At 42.8% G+C, this 20,977-nt stretch overlaps 1 protein-coding gene across 1 annotated transcript; it reads right to left on the bottom strand.

The window, feature by feature from the left end:
• Positions 1–15,118: 15,118 nt before the first annotated feature.
• Positions 15,119–17,758, bottom strand: LOC147460071 (uncharacterized). The gene has a single exon (XM_086509949.1). The coding sequence runs from the start codon at positions 17,650–17,652 to the stop codon at positions 15,868–15,870; it is 1,785 nt and encodes a 594-aa protein (XP_086366075.1). The 5' UTR covers positions 17,653–17,758; the 3' UTR covers positions 15,119–15,867.
• Between the last annotated feature and the right edge of the window lie 3,219 nt (positions 17,759–20,977).

Below are 20,977 nucleotides of genomic sequence, written 5' to 3'. Positions count from 1 at the left end.
CTCTCCTAAACTAACCAACTAGCCCCTACCTTTGAAGCATTGGTTGATATAGTTTTGCATCCTCAAAAATGCTACCATGATGCAATTACATGGCCCATCTTGATTCAGGCTTATGAGTGATGGGTAATCCTCCCCACTAGCATAATTCTCACCATTGGTTCAACACTTTCTACACTAGTTATGAACCCCTAGTATTCACCAAGAATTTTTCGTATTCATGTGACACACTTGTATAAGCATCAAACCCCTCTGTAAGAATCAAATCTTCAAAGAAATTTCTACATGGAAAATAATTTGCAAGATCAAAGATTTTATATATTAAAGACATAGCGCTTGTTTTTACAAAACCATGTCCATTGCAGACCACCTCAAACATGATTTTATGAGATTACAAAGTAAAAGCTATGTTGATAGCTTTGGGCATTATGGATACGTGTTCGGAATGTATAGAGTACAGATCTAAATTCTTCAAATGGTGCCTCAAATACACTCAGGTTTGAAACCAGTGCCATTGTGTGAAGTAACATCGCCATTGCTTGACATACTCGACCTTCCTCTGCTTGGGATCCATCTCTGTCTCATGACTATGGAGTTTCCACCTATGGTGCAGGGGCAACCTTCTGTGTCCTTCCAACTAGAAAGTTTGTGATGTGACTCCACCTTACATGAAAAAGAAATATTATGTTCCATAGCTTGCAAGAAGTTTCGTATGCTAGAGTCTTTTCCATAGATTGTGACGGTTTTGTATTAGTGTTGTGGGATGCAATAGAGGCAAAGGTGGATGTGAAGACAACTACATTAGCTTGTAATTAGGGTGGGCTTGGTTGATAGGGGAAGTTGAGTGGGAGGGAAGGGGTAGGGTTAGGGGAGGGGACATTGACATTGAAATGGAAGATTGAGGAGGTAGATAAAGAGGTAGTTGCTGTAGATCTTGTCTTACGGTAGACTTGGTATTTTTGAGGGAGGACAGTGAACAATGGAAGAGGGTACACGGATAGAAAGAAGAGAGCAGAGAGGAATGTGGCAGTGAGAGGAAGGTTTTAGCAGGTAGATGAAGAGGCAGATCCAGGAGTGTGTGAGAATGAGAGGGAGGGTTTAGCAGGTAGATGGAGAAGGAGATGCAAAATTCTGTAAGAGTGAGAAGGAGGATTTAGCATTTAGATGAAGAGGGAGATGTAGTAGGTCCTGGCTATGGTGGGCATGGCTACTTTGAGGAAGGGAAGTGAGAGAGACAAAGAGGAGACATGGAGAGAGAGAAAGGGATTTTGGAGGCAAAAATGATGTTTTGATATTAGAATAGGTTTGGGGTCACTTTTTGGGGGGAAATGATTACTTTTGAGAATTTCAATAAATTTGAAAATTTTAGGGTTTATTTTTTACTGAGTTTATAAAAAAAATGAAAGGTGGGGTTCTCTTTTTGTACAAGGGTCCCTCTCCCTCTTTATGACACCCCCTTTTCTCTAGGAGATGTTGAAAAGCTAGAGAGAGAAGGTAGCCTCCTAGTCACTACTTACCCCACCTTTTTTGGGCTTGAAGGCTAGAAAATGACCTACCAAAATAGCCCCCATCATTTCCTTTGTCTCCCTTAATCACAACATACTTCCTTAAAATTAGGGATTCTTACAAGGCCCATGGAGAGTCCATATTTTTCCTAATGATGGGAGAAGTACTTACCCTTAGTGGAGTATGCTTATAATAACACTGTACATACTTCCACATGAAAAGCACCTTTCGAGGTAATTGAGGGAAGATCAAAAGTCCATTGCTACTTAAGGTACATGGGAAGATCTTCACTGCAGATGAGTATAGCCGATACCTACAAGAATCTTTTCAAAAGATTAAGGATGTTATCTCTATCTCACAACAAAGGCAAAAGGCTGTTGCTGACAAGCACAAAAGATCCCAAGCCTTCAAAGAAAATGATTGGGTCTTATTAAAATTTCCCAAGGCTCGATTAAGACACACGACAGGCAAGAATCCTACGGGACACCAAAAGCACTATGCTAAACTAGCAAAAAGGTACTATGGTCCCTTCCAGATTCTTAGGCCAATCAATGAGATGGCCTATCAACTCAAGTTGCCCAATCATTGGCTCATACAAAATGCTTTCCATGTGAACCTATTAAAGCCTTACAAAGGACAGCCACCTTAAGAACCAACTATTGAAGACCCACCGGAGATCGAGGACCAAGAAGAGGTGTTGCAGCCCGAGTCCATTCTCCGACATGAAGACAAGGTACTAAGAGGCGGTAAAACTATCCGACGATATCTTATTAAGTCTAAGAATTATCCTTTTGAAGATGCTAGATGGATGCAAGGCATACAATTAAAGGATAACCTAAACCTTGTCAATGCTTACAATGCTTCCCAAGAGTAAGCAAATGTACAAAATATTAAAAATGAACAAAGTTTTTGTCTTATAAGACTCTCTTTTTCTTTATTGTGCACAAAAATGAAGTAGTATGCATGCTTAGATCAAGTTTACGGAGACGACGTCTCCCAAACACCAAGTAGAGCTTGTCACTCTACTAAGGAAGATTGATAGGACTAATGTGCAGACATGCTTGCGGCAGCCTTAGGCTCTCAAGCGCCAAATAGACTAGTTATCCATTGTGGAATGATGTCGTAGGGTAACATAAGGATCCTCTACCCGCTAAGAAAAAGACTCATGAATATGCTTTATCTTCTCTATACCATAGTCGAGGACGACTATGATTTCAAGAGAGAGGTAATGTCATAATAATCGATATCTAATTCTCCTAAATTATTTTCTCATGTTAAACTGATCATTTAATATGGGGAAGTACCATGGGAGAAAAAGCTAGAATATTGGTTAAGCTAGCAGACCGGCCACAATAGGGATTCAAAGGAGGGAAAATAGAGATCCAAAGGGTGGACCATCTGCAAAAGAGCCATGTGCAACAATGGGCTTAAAAAGACCCTAAGGCTGAGCCCATTAAGACTTCCAAAATGCTAAGGTTCCAAAATTCAAAGGTTGTGTCCAAAAATCAAGCATGGGGGGAATTCGATGCTTTGTGTGTGTCCCAAAAGTCTTTATCAATCCCTACATAGGAGGGGGCGAGCATTGCGAGTAGGGGATGAGAGAGAAACTCTCACACACACACACACACACACACAAGCTCCCTTTACACAAAGGGAATGAGGGACACATGTCAACTCCCTAGCCCAGATGCCCACAAGGTGTACCCAATTCCTATTGGATGGCCTTGGAGATGGACCAATGAAAATTAAGCTAGAGTAAATCTAGATTAATAATTTAAAAATACTTAATAAAAGAACAATGAGAATTAAGCTCTCTAGAAGACTATTAGACAGTCTTCCAAGGAGACCACTGAGCATTCAGCAGCCCAATGGCTTGCCTAATTCCTATTGGCCAGGAGGCAAAGGGGTCCAATGAGAGTTTAGTTGCATTTATTAATTACATAAAGCTCTCACAAAAGGGGAAAGGGGGACACATGTCAGAAGGCTATCACTTATACTGCTTAATTATCATTGGCTAGCTCTAGGGAGGTCCAATGAGACTGTAGTATGAGCAAATAGCAAGAGGGGTCGACCAAGAGAGAGAGGGGGCTGATTTTTGCAAGGCATTAACACACACACACTCACACAATCTCATGTGTAAAGTAAAGAAGACTCTCTCTCCTTCTCAAGCTTTAATGGAAAGCTTACCACCTACTCCAAGCTTGTGAGAAGGGAGGCCTACACCAACAACTCTTGGCTTTGTGATGCAAATCCAACCAAGAGCCAAGCTTCAATGCATGCTCATCTCCTCTACCATGCTAATTACTAAGCTAAGCTATGCTAATATGAGTGATTATGTGAGGAGATGTACATCTTTCTCGTAAGAATACTCCTCCTTCCTCTCAATCTACTCTCATACCCTGCTAGCTCTCACCATCTTCGAAGGTGTGTGAGGTCTTGGATCTAAGACCGTGAGGGAATTGATGTTGTGTTTGATAAGTGTTTTGCTTAGTGCATGAAGCTTTCATCTTCATTGTAGTAGCTAGTCTTGAAGGAACACAAAGAATTGTATTGTACAATGTCTCTTTTGATGGGAGAAACCATAATACAAAGCCTTTTGGAGGGGGGACCAATCCCATGTAAATCCGGTCCTCAACTGTTGTCAATAGCTTAATTTCTCTCTCTTTTGAAAGTATTGTTGATGCTATTTAACTAGGTGTTATGCTTTTTGTTGCTCTCTCCACCCAAGCACTCTCGTAATTCTCATTAGGAATCTATTCTAATGAAATGCCCACTATGTTCATGCTAAGTTCCGCTACACACAAGTTTTTAAGCCATTAAATGTTACAATACATGTGGCTATATTCGCAATAATATTGAAACTAAAAAAAAAGTCCTCCCTCCCCCTCTCTTTTCTTTAACCAGTCCATTTTGGACTCTCTCTACAAATCGCAACAAAAAAACATGGTAAATGTTTTCAAAGTTTCATAGTGCAACTTACACGGAATGATGCATGTTAATGTTATTATTCAACTTAATTTTGTAATGAAAATGAAGGTCTTGATACAATATATTTGAACGAAGGTGTCTTTTATTTATGAACAAAGGTGCATCTTTCAACACCTATGTACACGGGTGCATTGGATACGTTCAAGTTCACTAACTTGATAAAAAGGTGTATGCTTTTACATTCATAGAATAAGGAACCTATTGCGACATGCAATGCATTCACAAGAGTGAATGAGAACACAGCTACAAGATCTTACATTTATGGGTCTAAGTTCATCTCATTAACTAATTTTCATGCATGATTCGTTTGGAATCATGAAATTAAAAGAAAAAGTCACTTTCTACATCAAAGACCCCTCCCCCCCCCCCCCTACGCGTCCTTTGTGATCACATGGAGGCTCCGGTTGCATTGTGATCGTAGCTCGAAAGATGTCAGTTTCCCCCCCCCCCCCCCCCCCCCCCCCCCCTCTCCTTCCCCCAAAAAGAAAAAAAAAGAAACCCCCCTCTTTTTCCTTCTCCCCTTGTTGACCGTGGCCCAAGACCTGAACAAAGTGGAGGTTGTAAGCCCACGACCCCTCCCCGTTGCTTGCCCCTCCGAATTCAATCGACTCTGCATCCACTCGTTCCCCAGGTCTCTTGCCTATGTATCCCCTCATTGCCTCAACCTTAGATGAAGATGCAACCTTGCCTCTATCTCGCCATTCGAGATCAAAAAAGGCCAACACACTCTCTCTCCCCCCCATTGCCTTCGTGCTCCCATGTTGCCAGATACCATCTCACCAGAATGTGCATGCTTGAGAGAGAGAGAGAGAGAGCATTGCTATATCCAAGCCTTGCAGGCTCTGGAAACGAGCTTCTGCGTAGATCGCTTGCCCCTGCCCCCTCATGGGAAAAATGCACAATGGCCAAGCCAAATCATCTCTCTCCGTTGATCAACGGTGACTCCATGAGTGATGAGAGAGGCATGGGAGCCCTGCCTTCAGTCCGTCGAGGCCAACTTTTGCATCTCATTACCCTAACCCCATTTGAGCAGAGTTTGTTCATGATCGAAAAATATCGTCGCCAGGGACCCCTTGCATCGAGATGATTGTGAAACCAGAGAAACTATGTCTCTACTCCCTTGGCTCTGACACACGGCATCGAGACGATCGTGATAGCAAGAAAATCATTCCATCGGGACGCATGGCATCTCCCCCTCCCCCCCGCAAGTTCTAGGGATCTCATTAACGTGATCACGAATACGTTATCACGTTAATAACGTTGAGTGATCACATTTCAAAATACGTGATCACGTTAAATATTCACTGTTAACCCAAACGGCACACGGACACCCATCACCTACGATGGACGCGTATTATGTATTTGGTAGAGTCAGGTACCGGGCTTGTCGGACCAATAGGGAAAGGTAGAGTGATCGCCAATGAGAGGCGCACTTTAACTTGGACATTCAAGGGATTAGTTGGCTAAGCATGGGCGCCCAAGTGTGAATGGGGTGAGCTCCTATAAAAGCCAACTAAACCTAATTTTTACTCATTCTCTCATTTGTGCAATTGAAGAGTGCTCTTGCTCCATTTCCATCTCCATCTTCTTCTTCTTCACCTTCTTGTGTGTGTGTGTGTGAGAGAGAGAGAGAGAGAGAGAGGGAGAGTGTGTGTGCGATCGAGCATTACGAAGGCACGACGGCGGCGAAGCGGTTGAGCGCGGCGCGACTGCAGCTTCTTCTTCATCGCGACGAGGAATCCACCACGAAGGCGAGCGTAGAGCGGTGAGTGACACACCCTTTGTTTCCTTGAGCTTGCTAGTTTAGGCTTGTTGTGTGCTTGGAGCCGTTTGTGGCTCGCATACGGTGTATTGGCAAGTCCCTTGCTTCGACAGTGCGGCAAGGAGCGCACATTTTTGGCGCCGCTATCGGGGATATGCCTTACACTAAGCTCGGTTAGCACTTTACGCTCTCTTGTGGTGCAATTTCTATCATAGGAAAGGCAGGGAAGGAGTGTGTGGAGATTTCTGTTTTTTTGCGTTTTCTGCATTTGCTGTCAAGTTTCAATTTCTGCTATTGTCTGCGTTTTTTCAATTTCCGCAATTTCTGCATTTTCAAGTTCGGCGTTTTCAATTTCTGTAATTTTCTGCATTTCTGCGTTTTTTTAATTTTCTGCAATTTCTGCATTTTCTGCAATTTCTGCGTTTTTTTCTGCAATTTCTGCAATTTTCTGCAATTTCTGCAATTCTGCGTTTTTCAATTTTTTGCATATCTGCGTTTTTTTAATTTCTGCGTTTTCTGAAATTTCTGCATATCTGCGTTTTCAATTTCTGCATATCTGCGTTTTGCAATTTCTGCATATCTGCGTTTTCAATTTCTGCAATTTTTGCAAAAAAAAAAAAAACGAAAATTAAAAACGCGAGTGAGCGGGGCGGCGAAATTTTTCGAAAATAAAAAACGTGACTCTTAAAACGGACGGGTTGGTTTGTATAAAAGATAGATCGGGATCATTTTCCCAAGCCCAAGCCCAGGCCTCAGTCCTCAATCTTATGATATATACTAGACTCACTCTTATATATATACCCTACTCCCTCAAGAGAGAATGAGAGCATGTGGGACAAGTCCTCCACTCTCCTCCTTTCTCTTCCCACTTGCACCCTTAGACTTTTTAGTTTGGGCCTAGTTCCTTACTGGAAATTGACAGTTTTAGGGATTTCGAGGGCATAGAGTGACCAAATGGAGGGCTGTAAAGCACGGCACGACCCTCTGACCGATGCGCTCGTTTCGAGCTATCACACGGCCCATTCCACGACACGCTCTAAAAAATCTAGCAAAAAAACAAACAAAAAACACGCTAAAAACTAGTCACAAGGCCTCCTAGAGCAGCTTTTTGACACCTTAGGGTATCAAAAGCACATGCACTTACGCTCTGGGCGGATGCTAGAACACGAGCATATTGAGGGTGCCTCTGTTCATACGGACACCCATTACCCATCCACGATAAGCTCTAGACCCTCAGCGGGGACACAAGGTAGCACCACCCAAGACCCTAAAATAGCCGCTAGTGATTCCTCCTCCGACTCAGAAATCATGGAAGCATACCCTAACCAAAACACTGAGAGAGAAGGCCATGCACCTCCCGAAGCTCCACAGCCTAGTACTAGTATGTTTAGCCGTTTCATGGAAACATTAGGTAGAGCTACTCGCTCGGAACCTGATGCAAATGAAGCACACGAAGGGGGTGGGGAAGTGGACTCTCCTTTCACATCGCACGTGGACCCCACACCCCCAAAGAGTGTCCATGTGGATATCCTACCAACTTCTTACCAAGAAGGCCCTGTTGAGCTGCCTCCTTCAGAAGTTCCCTCTAGAGTACCATTGCTGACAAGTAAAACCACCGGGAGCCACATTGCTTCTACCTCACAAGAAACCATTAACACGTCGACTCTAGAAGGATTATTCATTAATGATCATTGGACATACGACCTCCACACTGAGGTGTTGACGGATCTACACTCTGGCCACGCCTACCATGTAGGATGGATAGAGATTGTACAATCCACCTCTAGTGCCACGAGCATCGAAGATCAATAGAAAATGATCTGTAATGTTATCCATGGCATTATTCAATCAGAAAGGCAAAACCGAGGGGTAAATATACTCTCAACTGGCCCCATGAGATTTTTGGATACGAGCAAGGCTCAACAGCCTACTCTATCACAAATGGAGACTCCTCTAATGAGCCCCATGGACCCATCTTACGTCATTTCACCTGGGGTCTCTATGCAATCTGAGCCTCCGAGCGAAAACTTTAGCTTCCCTAACTTGGCTCAACCCTCTATTAAGGAAAACACAGTGCTCACTCCAGGGATAAGCCTGACAGAGAATGTACCGATGACATCTACGGTTAGCGCAGTGCCACTACCTAGTGTCGTAGTACCTAATATGGGGCCTCGACCATATGTGCCTCTAGCCCCTTATGCACACATGGCCCCCACACCTCCAATAGTACCACTTGCTTATGCTCCTCGAGTGCCGCTCCCTAGCTCTTATCCGAGTGGACCTATGCCCGGTTATGTTCCATATCCTGCATCATCCACACATATGCCAAGACCGGTACCCGTTCCTCTCCCACATATGATTCCAAGAGTACCTCCACTAGCCCTGCCTCCTCACATAGGTGACTTGGCAGCGTTTGCTCAAACCATAGGTCGATCTATCGCGGAAAATATGCGTCATGCATCTGATAGAGAGCCTAGAAGTAAGGCAGTACAAATTGCCAAACTCACGCAAAAATTCAATGGGGACGAAGATGCTAGGAAACACATTGAAGTGTTTGAACAAGTATGTGATTCCTTAGGGGAACGCAACGAACTACATAAGTGCAATGCCTTAAGCTTGACATTAAGTGGGAAGGTTGGAGATTGGTATAGGACCCTAAGGGTGGACGAGAAAACAATCTACCCTACCCTTCGAAGGTTGTTTCTAAAGGAGTACATACGAGAAGGTGTGCTTTGGGGTGTAGCATCTCAGCTACAGAAGGCCGAACGTAAGGAAGGAGAGTCAGTAAGGGACTTCATTAGTCGTCTAAAGCACTTAAACTCTCGTTGCCCTGTAAATGAGCGCTTCAACAATAACCAACTGCTTGATCGATTCATTCGAGGGTTGAGGAATGAAGGAATCTATAATGGACTAGTGATTAGAGGTATCACAACCTGGGAAGATGTCACTGCCAATGCAATCCAATTAGAGGACAACTTGATGATAGCAGGCATGAGGGTGTCTACTGACACGAGATCCACTAGCTCACAAGCCATTGAGTATGAACCCATGACTGCAAAGCCCATTGCCAATGAGCCAAAGGTATTTGAGACCTTCTTGACAGACCTCACCAAGGCAATCCAAGAGTCTCTTAAGGATAATCGACCCCCTCAAAATAGTCACATGTATCCAAGAAGGGAGCAACAATGGTGTTCCATTGGCTTAGGTCCACATAGCACTAGTGAGTGCCCTACGTTTAGAGTATAATTTAATGGAACTTGCAACGCATGTGGTAGGTATAGTCACCAAGCTAAGGATTGTTTAATGATCAAACGTATGATGGCAAATAGACCACCTATAGCGTGGACGGATGCGCCTCGAGCTCCTGTATTGATGCCTGCTCCACCTGTTGAGCAACTACCGCAACACATGGTCCCTAGATCTCAAAATGTTGTACAAGCTACACCGCTACCACCTCCTGTGCTAGGACCGCAGCCCCCGCATCCAAGAGTCGCCCCTATGAACCAAGTGGGTTGCGAGCCATCTAATGCTTATGCAGATGGCTGTGAGGAGGAAATAGACACTAGTATTGCCTACGGACTTGATACATTGGAAGAGTGTCCTATATACTACATGGAAGATTGTTGGGGACAAGTCAAGCCGGTTTATCAAGCTGCTGCTCTCGCATCCAGAGGTCAAAATATCAACACCCAGGCTAGGAGGCCACCTCTTCAATGCTACGAGTGTGGTGGACCACATCGAGCAACGGAGTGCCCTATTAGGCTGCAAAAGAATGCTGCACAGATGCAAATGAATCAAGGGAGCACATCTGCAATGCCAATACTCACATGTAATCGTTGTGGCATAGATCACTTGATTGCCCAATGCCCCTATAACCCAAATGCGCCTAAAATCACACCCCTGAATTTGGTCGAAATTGCTAGTGTGACATCTCCAATACCACCCGTCGCACCCGCTTATGCGATTACACGGTCCATGCTTCAAGGGCCAGGACATATCCTCGAAGAGAGAGATACCGCGTTAGTTATCCAAGCAAAGAAAAAGAAGACACGAAGGAAGAAGTCGCAGAATACGGAAAATTCAAAGCCAAGTTCCAAAACAAACATAGGAACAGGAGATGACCTCGTGTATATGAATGACCTCGAGGATGATTCAGATTCAGTCGAGACAATGGAGACTAGAACCAATACCACAAAGGGAAAGACCGACAAGGAAAACCGTAACATGGGACCAAATGAAAACCAAATGAGAGAAAACCATAAAGAGCCTCTGAAAACACCACAAGTGTTTCCAAATCCAATCCAAGACCCCCAAGATAAACCGCAGGGGCAAAAAGGGAAGAATCGTAAAAAGAAGATTGGGACGTACCCAAACCCTGTAGATGAGATTAAGCAAGTGAAACATCTAAGAGGTTTAGTGGAGGAGACTCAAAGGAAACTAGAACCAGAACCCATGCATATCAAAATTCATGACACAGTGTTTCCCACGCAAGTTCATCCACCCCACATGAACCATAGACCGTTAGCCATATCTAGTATCATCCAAGAAGGGAGTGAGGACAGGACATCAGAAAGTGAGCATACACCTTTCTTGTTGGGAAGGATGTTTAACGAAGGAATACCTGATCCCATTGAGGAATATGAGATTCCATCCTCACCAGTTCCTAGTCAAGGACCTACACCCTGCAAAACGCCAATGAATGTTGCCAAACTAGTGGACTTCCTGTCTTCTGAGGTCCGAACCATGATCATAGCAAAGCTGTATGGAGATCCTGAGTTATTCCTTGCACTTCGAGCATTCCTTAACGGAGAGCTACGAACGGGATTACCGCAGTTTGCGCAACCAAATAGGCCTGACTCGATTATGATTGATGAGGAAAATCATGTGCAATCACTTGACTTAGATGGACACGAGTCTGTGATCGAGGTACCCATTAACGAATTAGGGCAGTATTTTGAAGGCGACGAGTCTAATGCGACCCTACCCATCACTACCAAGGGATTAACTATAAAGGGAATTCTTGATGGTGGTGCGGGAGTTAGCATCGTTACAAAAGATTGTTGGGAATCCATGGGAAAACCCCGCCTCAGTGTTACTAACATTGTGGTAAAGATGGCAAATGGTACCATAGCCAAACCTATGGGGATGCTCAAGGATCTTAAGATCAAAGTTCTAGGACACAAGGTACGACATACGTTCATTGTAATGGATTTCTCTAAACACCTTATGTCATATGAAATGATTTTAGGACGACCATTCATGAGGGAAGCACAAATGGTTCACGATTGGTCTAAAAATCATGTCTATTTGCAATTCCAAGACTCTGTCCTTAGAGTGGATTTGGTAACTGGTAAGGTACACCCCTTAGGGAGTAAAACCATTATTGATCATCGCTCTGACACCACAGTTCACTCGGCCCCACTACAATATTGTTACACTTGTAAGAAGGATACAGACATTGGCCAAGATTCTCCTTACATGGATGTGTTACCGGGTATGACGGAATCAGACAACGTAGACTGGGTCCACCTAGCATCAACCATAGACACTTGGGGAAATAGGGGGACGACCTGGGTAACACCTGAGGGGGATGAAATGCATATACCCTTAAATATGCTACAAGTGATGCATATCGCTTCCGACAAGACTCATCCTAATGTCACGAAGAAAACATACAAGTGGGTCCCTAAAGCTTCTTTAGTGACCATAGCTAGTGCAAAAAAACAGAAGCCTTGTAAGAAACGTACCACTCGCTCCAAGAAAAGTAAGAAAATGTTGCGATGGATCCCTAAACGACTATTGGAAGCCCAAGGCTACTATCAAGGAAATGATCAAATCTGGGTGCCAAAACGTAGATTGTGCTCTTACCTATCACCTGACGCAAGTGAGCCCAATCCCGTAGTTCCAAAACGAATCAATGATTGTGGAAAGGAAAAAATCACAGAATGCTACACACCCGCTCCCGAGCTAGTTTGGGTACCAAAGAAAGAACGATTTATTCCACCTAGCTCAGGAAGGGGGGAGTCCCATGAAGATTCTAGCTCCTCATGTAATACATCCATAGAGGTAAAAGCTTCTACACAGCCTCCATCTATAGTAGCGGACCTCCATGAAGCTACAAAAGAATCCACACCTCCCAGTGTTCAAGAATCACCTGATGAACCACTTCAAGTCCGATCCTGGGAGAGTACCTTACCACCCTTGCAGCTTGATGAGGCACCTAGGGTAATAGAAAACTACTGGCAAAAATCCTCACCTATTACCAACTGGAATAATTGGTTTCAAAGGGTGACAAGCTCATTTCAAACGGTATGATCTACCCAAGGAAGGGGGGAGTGTTTGCTGACAGTCATCATTTGTTTGTTTCCCTCTCAACCTTTTTCCCTGACCTCTCAATTCCAATCTTAGGGAATGTACATATAAAGCTTTATACTCACAAAAAAAAGAAAAAATAAAGAGCAAGAGCAATTAGCAAACGAGTATGCACATTAAAGTCAAAACATTGACTCAGACCTACACATGTCACATTTGGTACAGTGAAACAGAAACCTATGCCATGAAACACCTTCAATCCTCATCGCTTGAGTGATGGAGGGTAGGTAAGATTAGTACGATAGGAGTGTTTCTATTTTAGAGTTGAGAGATTAGCGAAGTTCTCTTTTCCCACTAATGTGCCTCCTGGAGGTATTCCTTTTGTTTCATAGTGTGTACAAGAGCGTGTTGCTATTGATAGGATTTGGACCTTCATGGAACCTTCAAATCAAGCACGACCATCAACACAAACAGGTGTTTCTTGTCCATTAGCATTGCCATTATCTTTTTGCATCTATGATTGTCTGCTTTGATTGTGATTGGTAGCATAATATTCAGTGCATTTGCTTAGTATCAAACATTTAATTCAATGTAATGTTTTGTCATAATCACTTGTCTAGGTTTAAAAATCAAGCAGTCCGACTAAGCTAGTTTGACCAAGCTAGGTATTAGAAATCTTCTCTTAATACCATGGGGAATGCCTTCCTAATAAGCAATGGTTACTTAGGTTCTTAATCCGATTTAGGCAGCATTGTATGAAATGTACTAGGGCTTTCTAGTGGGCTTAACACTAGTGACCTTTAGCTTAAGTATTATAAAGGGAGTTTACTAATGTGATGAGCCTGGGGAGTGTAACAGTGTTATATGACCCCCCAAAGTTACAAAATTTAAATGCTGAAAATGAACAAGCAAAAAATCAAAGTGCCACAATGTAAAATTTTAAGCTGGAAGAGAAATCCTGGCTTAAATTGGTACTTCACTCACATGTATCGCCTATGGTACTAGAGCCCTAGAGGTTCCCAGTGTGGGCGCTTTTCCTTGAGAAGCAAAAAACCCAAGGCATACAAAATAAGCACACACTTCATAATTGAATCAATGAGAAAAGACTTTGGGGGGTCAAAGAAAAAGTAATCAGTCAGGCGATGATTTCATGAGAAATTCCTTTTATGGTAGCTTAACTACAAAGTCTTCTAGGTATAGCCTCTAGTCAGCCCTCGAACATGAATACTTGGCTCTCGCGATTAAACAACTTAATTGACCACAGAAAATTAAGAAGCTTACCCATGGTATTAATATTCGATCTCTAGTGCTTTTCGACCGTCAAATTAGCGACCCCAGACTTGTTTAATTTTCTACCTTTACATCTGTTTATGCATTTGATTACATTGAAATTTAATGTTCATTGCTGACAAATTGTTGAAATTCTTTTTCCAATCAATGTGTCTACCTAAAACTGCATATGCTTTTTAAGAGAATGCAATTACTGTGCCAATGTTGTTTGATTTTGCAGTGACTGAAGAAGGCTAAGGACATTCATCTCAAATGCTCTTCCACCTCGACGACCCAGCTTCAACTCAATAGCTTCCGAGGACGGAATCTACATCAGGAAGGGGGGCATGTTAACCCTCACGGCACACGGACACCCATCACCTACGATGGACGCGTATTATGTATTTGGTAGAGTCAGGTACCGGGCTTGTCGGACCAATAGGGAAAGGTAGAGTGATCGCCAATGAGAGGCGCACTTTAACTTGGACATTCAAGGGATTAGTTGGCTAAGCATGGGCGCCCAAGTGTGAATGGGGTGAGCTCCTATAAAAGCCAACTAAACCTAATTTTTACTCATTCTCTCATTTGTGCAATTGAAGAGTGCTCTTGCTCCATCTCCATCTCCATCTTCTTCTTCTTCACCTCCTTGTGTGTGTGTGTGTGAGAGAGAGAGAGAGAGAGGGAGAGTGTGTGTGCGATCGAGCATTACAAAGGCACGACGGCGGCGAAGCGGTTGAGCGCGGCACGACTGCAGCTTCTTCTTCATCGCGGCGAGGAATCCACCACGAAGGCGAGCGTAGAGCGGTGAGTGACACACCCTTTGTTTCCTTGAGCTTGCTAGTTTAGGCTTGTTGTGTGCTTGGAGCCGTTTGTGGCTCGCATACGGTGTATTGGCAAGTCCCTTGCTTCGACAGTGCGGCAAGGAGCGCACATTCACATGGATTTCCTTTAAGCTATAGAAGTTGTCCAATTTAGTACGCCCATTGGAGTTTTTTAATTTCTTGGTGGGCTCGGTTTAGCATTCTTACAGTTTCCCAATGGGTCTGTTGAGAAAAATTCATACCCCGACGAGATTTTGGCAGGTTGCCATGTCACCACTTATCGAGTTTCTTGTGATCACGTTAATTGTGATTAGAGGAATGTGATAATAAACGTTGTGATCACAAAAAATTTCACTTGATCAAAAAATATTAAATCCCATTCCCAACCCCTCTTTCCCCTCAAGCTGTAAGAGCATCTATTGAGATTCTTATAAAAACAAATGAGAAAAAGATTGTAGCAACATACTATAAACATAGTGAGTTTGCACTATTTACACATAGAGAAATAATGTACATATGTGAGTGTAAATGAGAGAGTAAGGGCATGGTTATCGGTAATTGATAACTCTGCCCAACTTTTCCTCTCTCCAAGCTACTAGGCCTTGACACGGTGGTCACGCGTTCTCTTGTTATTGTTGGCATTGTTTAAGTGAGGCAAAGATCGTGAGAGAGCAAAGCATCTACAGTGGGGCCCTCTTCACATGTGCAAGAAGGAGAGAAATTGCACACACGTTAGTGTAGCGTAGATTATTGAAGTGTTCAAACACTTATTGCAGGCTGATGGCTTTCATGTCCGTTGCTATTGCAAAATGGCTGTTCAAACACTTATTGCAGGCTGATGGCTTTCATGTCCGCTGCCAAAATGGGCATAGAGAATTTTCGCTCAGGAGGAGGTAAGACTCCGGCTGGTCGTCAACTGTTTTGATTGGATGTGCTTAAAGCGCAATCAGCTCTTGCGTGCATAAAGCAAGTTGCATGTGCAAAGGCAAGGGAATAAGAGCGGGTTTCCAACTCTGTCGAAATCGTCAGAGTTGAGAAACGAAGGCAACGTTTAGATGATGTCAGTACATTGGGGTAGAACTACGTCCGTGCAAACGTGCCCATAGTTACAAAAGAGCATGCATAGTTCTAATGAACCCTCAACTAGTCCACTCCTCAGTCCTATGCCTCGCGTGACCATTGCTTGAGAGAGAGAAAGAGAGGCGTTCACTCTCATTGTGGGCATATAAAGCGCTGGAGAGGTAGGTACCACGCTTTGACTTTGGAGTCGAGGCCACCGCTGTACACGACGACGCCGGCGTCACGATGAGCGCGATCGCCGTCGCCAGCTACATCAATAGAACAGTCATAAGTAAGTACATGGTGAGGCGGAGATGCAGGGCAGAGTACAGAAGCAATGGATTTGACAGGCCCACCGTGGCCTGCCAGCACCGACAGGCACTTGTACTCCCATGTTGATGTTTTGGCCTCATGGGCGCCATCGCCGTAGTCGTTGCTGCGGCGCTGCTTCGGTCGGTCGCCAGCCTCCCTCTTCCAAACCCTGATGGTCTTGTCGGCAGAGCTACTGCAGACTATATCGTTCCCCACTGTGCTCACTGACAGCACAGCCCTTGTGTGGCCCACCATCACCTTCCTCATCACAAAGCTAACACCGGCGCTAGCCACTGCTCTCGTATTATCCTGACTCATCCTCCTCAACCCTGCTAAGGACCCACTTTCATACATCCTTAATACAGTTGCCGTGCTGCTGTCATCCCTTGCTAGCCAATCGACCTTCGCTTCTCCTAACCCGATGTCCATCTCCCCAGCCTTAAGATGTCCATCCCCATTGTCACTGCTATAAGAATAGCTCACCCTTGGTTGAGGCTTATAGGACACCCTTTTCCATGCTATCATAGCCCCATCCGAGCTCCCAGAATAGAGAATTCTCCCATTAGCTGACGCCGCCAGCGCGTTCACTGCAGCTCTCTGTCCATGTAGTGTGGTGAGCAGGCTGTGTTTTCTCTTCTTCCCCGAGAACCCTCGCTGCATCCACAGCTTGATACTGCAATCAGCCGATGCTGTCACCAGCACAAACCCATCAATCACGATCATTGCATTGATAGCATCATTGTGAGCATGAAAGGACTCTATGCAGTTACAAGTATTTAAGCTCCACACTTTTACTGTTTTATCCCATGAAGCTGAGTATAAGACACTAGGAGTGCATGATTGCACACTATTTCCCTTACTGCTGCATTTGTCGCCTCCCATTGCGAGCGCACTTATTGTATCCGCATGCTCCATCCATAGCTTCTTCTTATGCCGCCGCACTTGCACATACTTTCTCTCCAGCACCATGCTTTTTAAAACATGGTCCAACCTAGGCAACACTGCCAGCAGTTTATGCTTGCATGTAGTATCACTATTCCCCACTCTCTTCCAGACCCTTATCTTGTTATCTTGATGGGCACTATAAAGTTTGTCACCAAAGGTCATCAAAGCTTTCACCATCCCATATCCACTACCAAAGCGATCCAGTTCTTCAAACAAGGGAGCCTTAAACACTCTTATGCCAGTGCTAGCCGATGCTGAGTAAAGAAGATCTCCGGCGACTGCAAGTGCAAAAACTCGGTTGTTATGTTGCCCTATGGTTGTAATATTAGGTCCTGTGTCTGTAAATATGTCTACTATAGTGGGTGGGGTTTCTTTGTTGCCTCTCGAACCATTAATGTATTTAAGGCTAATTGGTTTGCTAAAAGCAAAAATGGCTTCATTTGTAATAATGCTGTGCAGGGCAGAAGCTTGGAGCTGGTATACAACCACGTTGTCCTCATGTTTCCCATCTTCCTCAATGGCTTTGTGGGTATACCCGACCCGCGCGTCCCTATCACGACCGTTCTTAAGAATTTTTTGCGATCGATCTTTTCGACCAACAGCTGTGCAGAGCAGAGGCGCATGCTTCCTTGGTAAATAAGAGTTAATAATGTGCTGCAAGGCAGTGACAAGGTGGACCATGGGGAAACAAGTTCTTATAATGAAATAAGATTGCCTTTCCGGGCGAATTGAGGGGATAATATATATAGCTAGTTAGACAAGTGCGAGCCGGATCAGTACTGAAGCTAATAAAACAAGTGTAAAATGCTTATATAGAGGAGGAGGAGGCTCTCTAAATATCTGCATAGACGTGTTGAAGGAACCGTATGCCTCCCTGTTTGCCACGCTAATGCTGTAAATTGACCTCACGTACTTTTCAATGGCCACAATGCTTTTCCAATGACTGCTCCTCCCACTTGTCACCTTAAAACATCCCTAAGCTATATTGTAGCCATCAGCACTCACTCTCTCAGGGCTCCCTAGCTAGGACCCTAATTCTATTTCTATAAATATCTACTTTTCATGGCTCCGTAGTTAGGACCCTGATTCTATTTTGATCTTTTGTACTTAAAGTTCATCTTTTGTACCTCCGGCACACATTCTAAATTCACTCCTTTGTAGTGGGAATAAATTGTCTGCATTCAACATCATCACTCTCTATTCTCCTTATAGTCTTCCTTCTTCATACGTTGCATAAATATCAACTCAAAATATCGGGTGCTTGCAGATGTGGCATCCCCTTTGGACATCCAGTTGTCCATCAACTTTGTTTGTCCAAAACAAGAACAAACAAACAAATTTTGACTAATTTTCAAGCGTCCATTACAAGCAAGTAGATCCTCCAACCTAGTTGTTGTGTATATATCTTCATAGAGTGACATCTCAAGCACTTATCACATCTCTGTGTTTTACCATGTAGTGTGTTTGCATTTGTCTGTGTTTAAACATCCCTCCTACGCTAGAAAAACAAAGAGAAAAGCAACAGTTGACTAGATGATAAGGGTCAAAAAGAAAAAGAAAAAGAATTGTTTAATTTTTCATGATTTACTTTGCCACGTGGAGTGCTAATCGACAAGCATAATACACTACAAGAGAATACCTCCAGAGTCGCCAATATTATCGCAGTTTAACAAAGAAAAATAGAGACAAAATTTTTAGGGTGTGCGATAATAGTAGTAGCAAAAATGAATGGAGCAATGATTTATCGGTAATATGCACGGCAATAGCTACAGTACTATATATTAGTAATCATACGTCTTTAAAAAAATAAAGATACTCATTTGGGTCATTTAAAATTAGGTAGCCTAAATGAGCATGTGTATTTTTGACATGCATAAAACATATGAAATATTAATTGTATTTTTTAAAAATGTGAAAAAGTTATTAATAAATATTCAAATTACAATGCATACCTTACTTTTAAAGATTGGGACAGAAAAGGACAATACTTTGAAAGATTTACAAATAAAATCAATTTTTCAAATGAGTTTTATACAAAATATGAGGGTTTTTTGTGTCATATCTACACTTGTGAAAGAGGTGTACATAACAATTTTTATCTATCTTAATCTTCATCATCCTCATCCTCATCCTCATCCTCATCCCCGTCCCGAGCTACACGCATTGTATTGCCTTGACTCTATACCAACCAAAACAAACTAGAAAAATCAATAATCCAAATTAACATTAATATAATAGATCATTGTGTATACTTACTGCTTGAAGCATTTCAATCGAATTGCTCATGAGAGATATGATGGTTTTTTAATAACAATTGCCAAATATCGAACACTCTGTCTTTATCGATTCTTGAACATCTCTCTAGTAAGATGGATAAGAGTGATATTTTTCTAAATTAACAATAACCGAGAAATTTTATTAAGTTACACTACAAGAGGTTGTGTGCTCTTGTGACGGTGCGACGGAAATACATTGGGTTTTTATAACCCTCGGCATCGCTAAGACTGTCGCTAACACCGTCGATATGGGAACGTCGCTATAACGGTCGCTATATGTGTCACTATAACCGTCGCTATATAGCGACACCTATAGCGACGATCATAGCGATGTTTACAGGCCATCTATAGCGACGTTTATAGTGATGCTGCAGAGCCTTATATAGCGACGATCATAGCGATGCCCGAGAGAAAAAACAATTGGTGGCAGGGCAATCAACCATATTGAATTTTTCATTAATTGATTCACCTTTGAAAAAAGTGCAAGGATAGATATAGACCCAAAACAGTCACCCACAAGACAATATAACCATTAACTCCATCATCCATAGTATTTTTTGTAGAATAAAGATACAAAACTGACAAGCTTACAATTGTACACATCATAGGAAAAATCACTTGATTGTTAAACTTTGCAAATGTAATAGTTACAACACCATTGTCATTATTGAAAAAAATATACATGGTTTTCAAAAAGACATATAAAAGTCGTCTCATGATACATATGCTATGACAAAAAGAAACTAATGCTATCTAGCTACGGCTAGACTGACGTCGTCTAATCAGACGTCTCATGCGTCCAAGCGGCGTATTTGTCGGATTTTGCAAAAAAAAACAATAAGACAGCTTTCTGTAAGTATAAACATATAGTGACGTTTATAAAACAATACAAAAAATAGAAAAGAATAAACCGTAATACTAACCATGCCGCTGTGAGAACTCAGAATGTCCATCAAGGCGTTTAAGCCCCTCCTGCCTGCGTACTTGAGCTCGTACGGTGTGGGGTCACGTCCTGTCTCATCGACCACTGCCAAAACATACAAAGAATCCATTATTTTAGAATTTAAAATTCCCTAAACCCTAAACTATCAAACATAAAGAGCAATACGAAAACACTTACAAAATCAGCCTCAAATGATGTCCACCCACCGCTCCCCAAGTGGTGCGAGCTCCCTGCCTCTACTCGCGCTCTGGCTGCCTTCTTTTGTTGCTTCCACTTGTTGGGATTCTCGCACGCTTCTTTCTTTGCATTCTTTCAATCTTCTTTGGCCAGCCAATCTGGTCTGTTCCACCCATGCTTGATTGCTTTTAATTTGCACTTCGGAACGCTTTTGCTTGCAGTATTCGCGCATTCGAACCTTCATCAGGTCTTCATTGAAGCGGTCATCAAATGTTTACCATCATGAGCGCACCTTCATTGACATGCACTAAAATCTAACCTAAATCTTAAAAAAGCTAGTCCATCGAACATAAATCTAGATCTAATTTAATCTTCAACTCAAAATAAACCTAAATCTAATCTAATTTAACGTAAATCTAAATCTAACATAAATAAACCTAGATCTAATCTAACATAAATCTAACTAAAAACATATCTAAATTTAATATAATCTAACTAAAATAAACCTAAATCTAATCTAACGTAAGTTTACATCGAACCTAATCTTTAACGTCTCTTGGGATAGTTTCCTATGACGTTAAAACTCTCTTCTTCTCGTGTGTGTGTGTGT

This window comes from Adiantum capillus-veneris, chromosome 4 (genome assembly GCF_014529385.1).
Source record: "Adiantum capillus-veneris isolate H3 chromosome 4, ASM1452938v2, whole genome shotgun sequence".
In the NCBI taxonomy this organism is placed as follows: Eukaryota; Viridiplantae; Streptophyta; class Polypodiopsida; order Polypodiales; family Pteridaceae; genus Adiantum; species Adiantum capillus-veneris.
This window is presented reverse-complemented; position numbering and strand designations above follow the sequence as displayed.

Excerpts from the sequence above, each read along its gene's own strand:
- LOC147460071 (XM_086509949.1), bottom strand. The coding sequence starts at position 17,652 with ATGGTCCACCTTGTCACTGCCTTGCAGCACATTATTAACTCTTATTTA.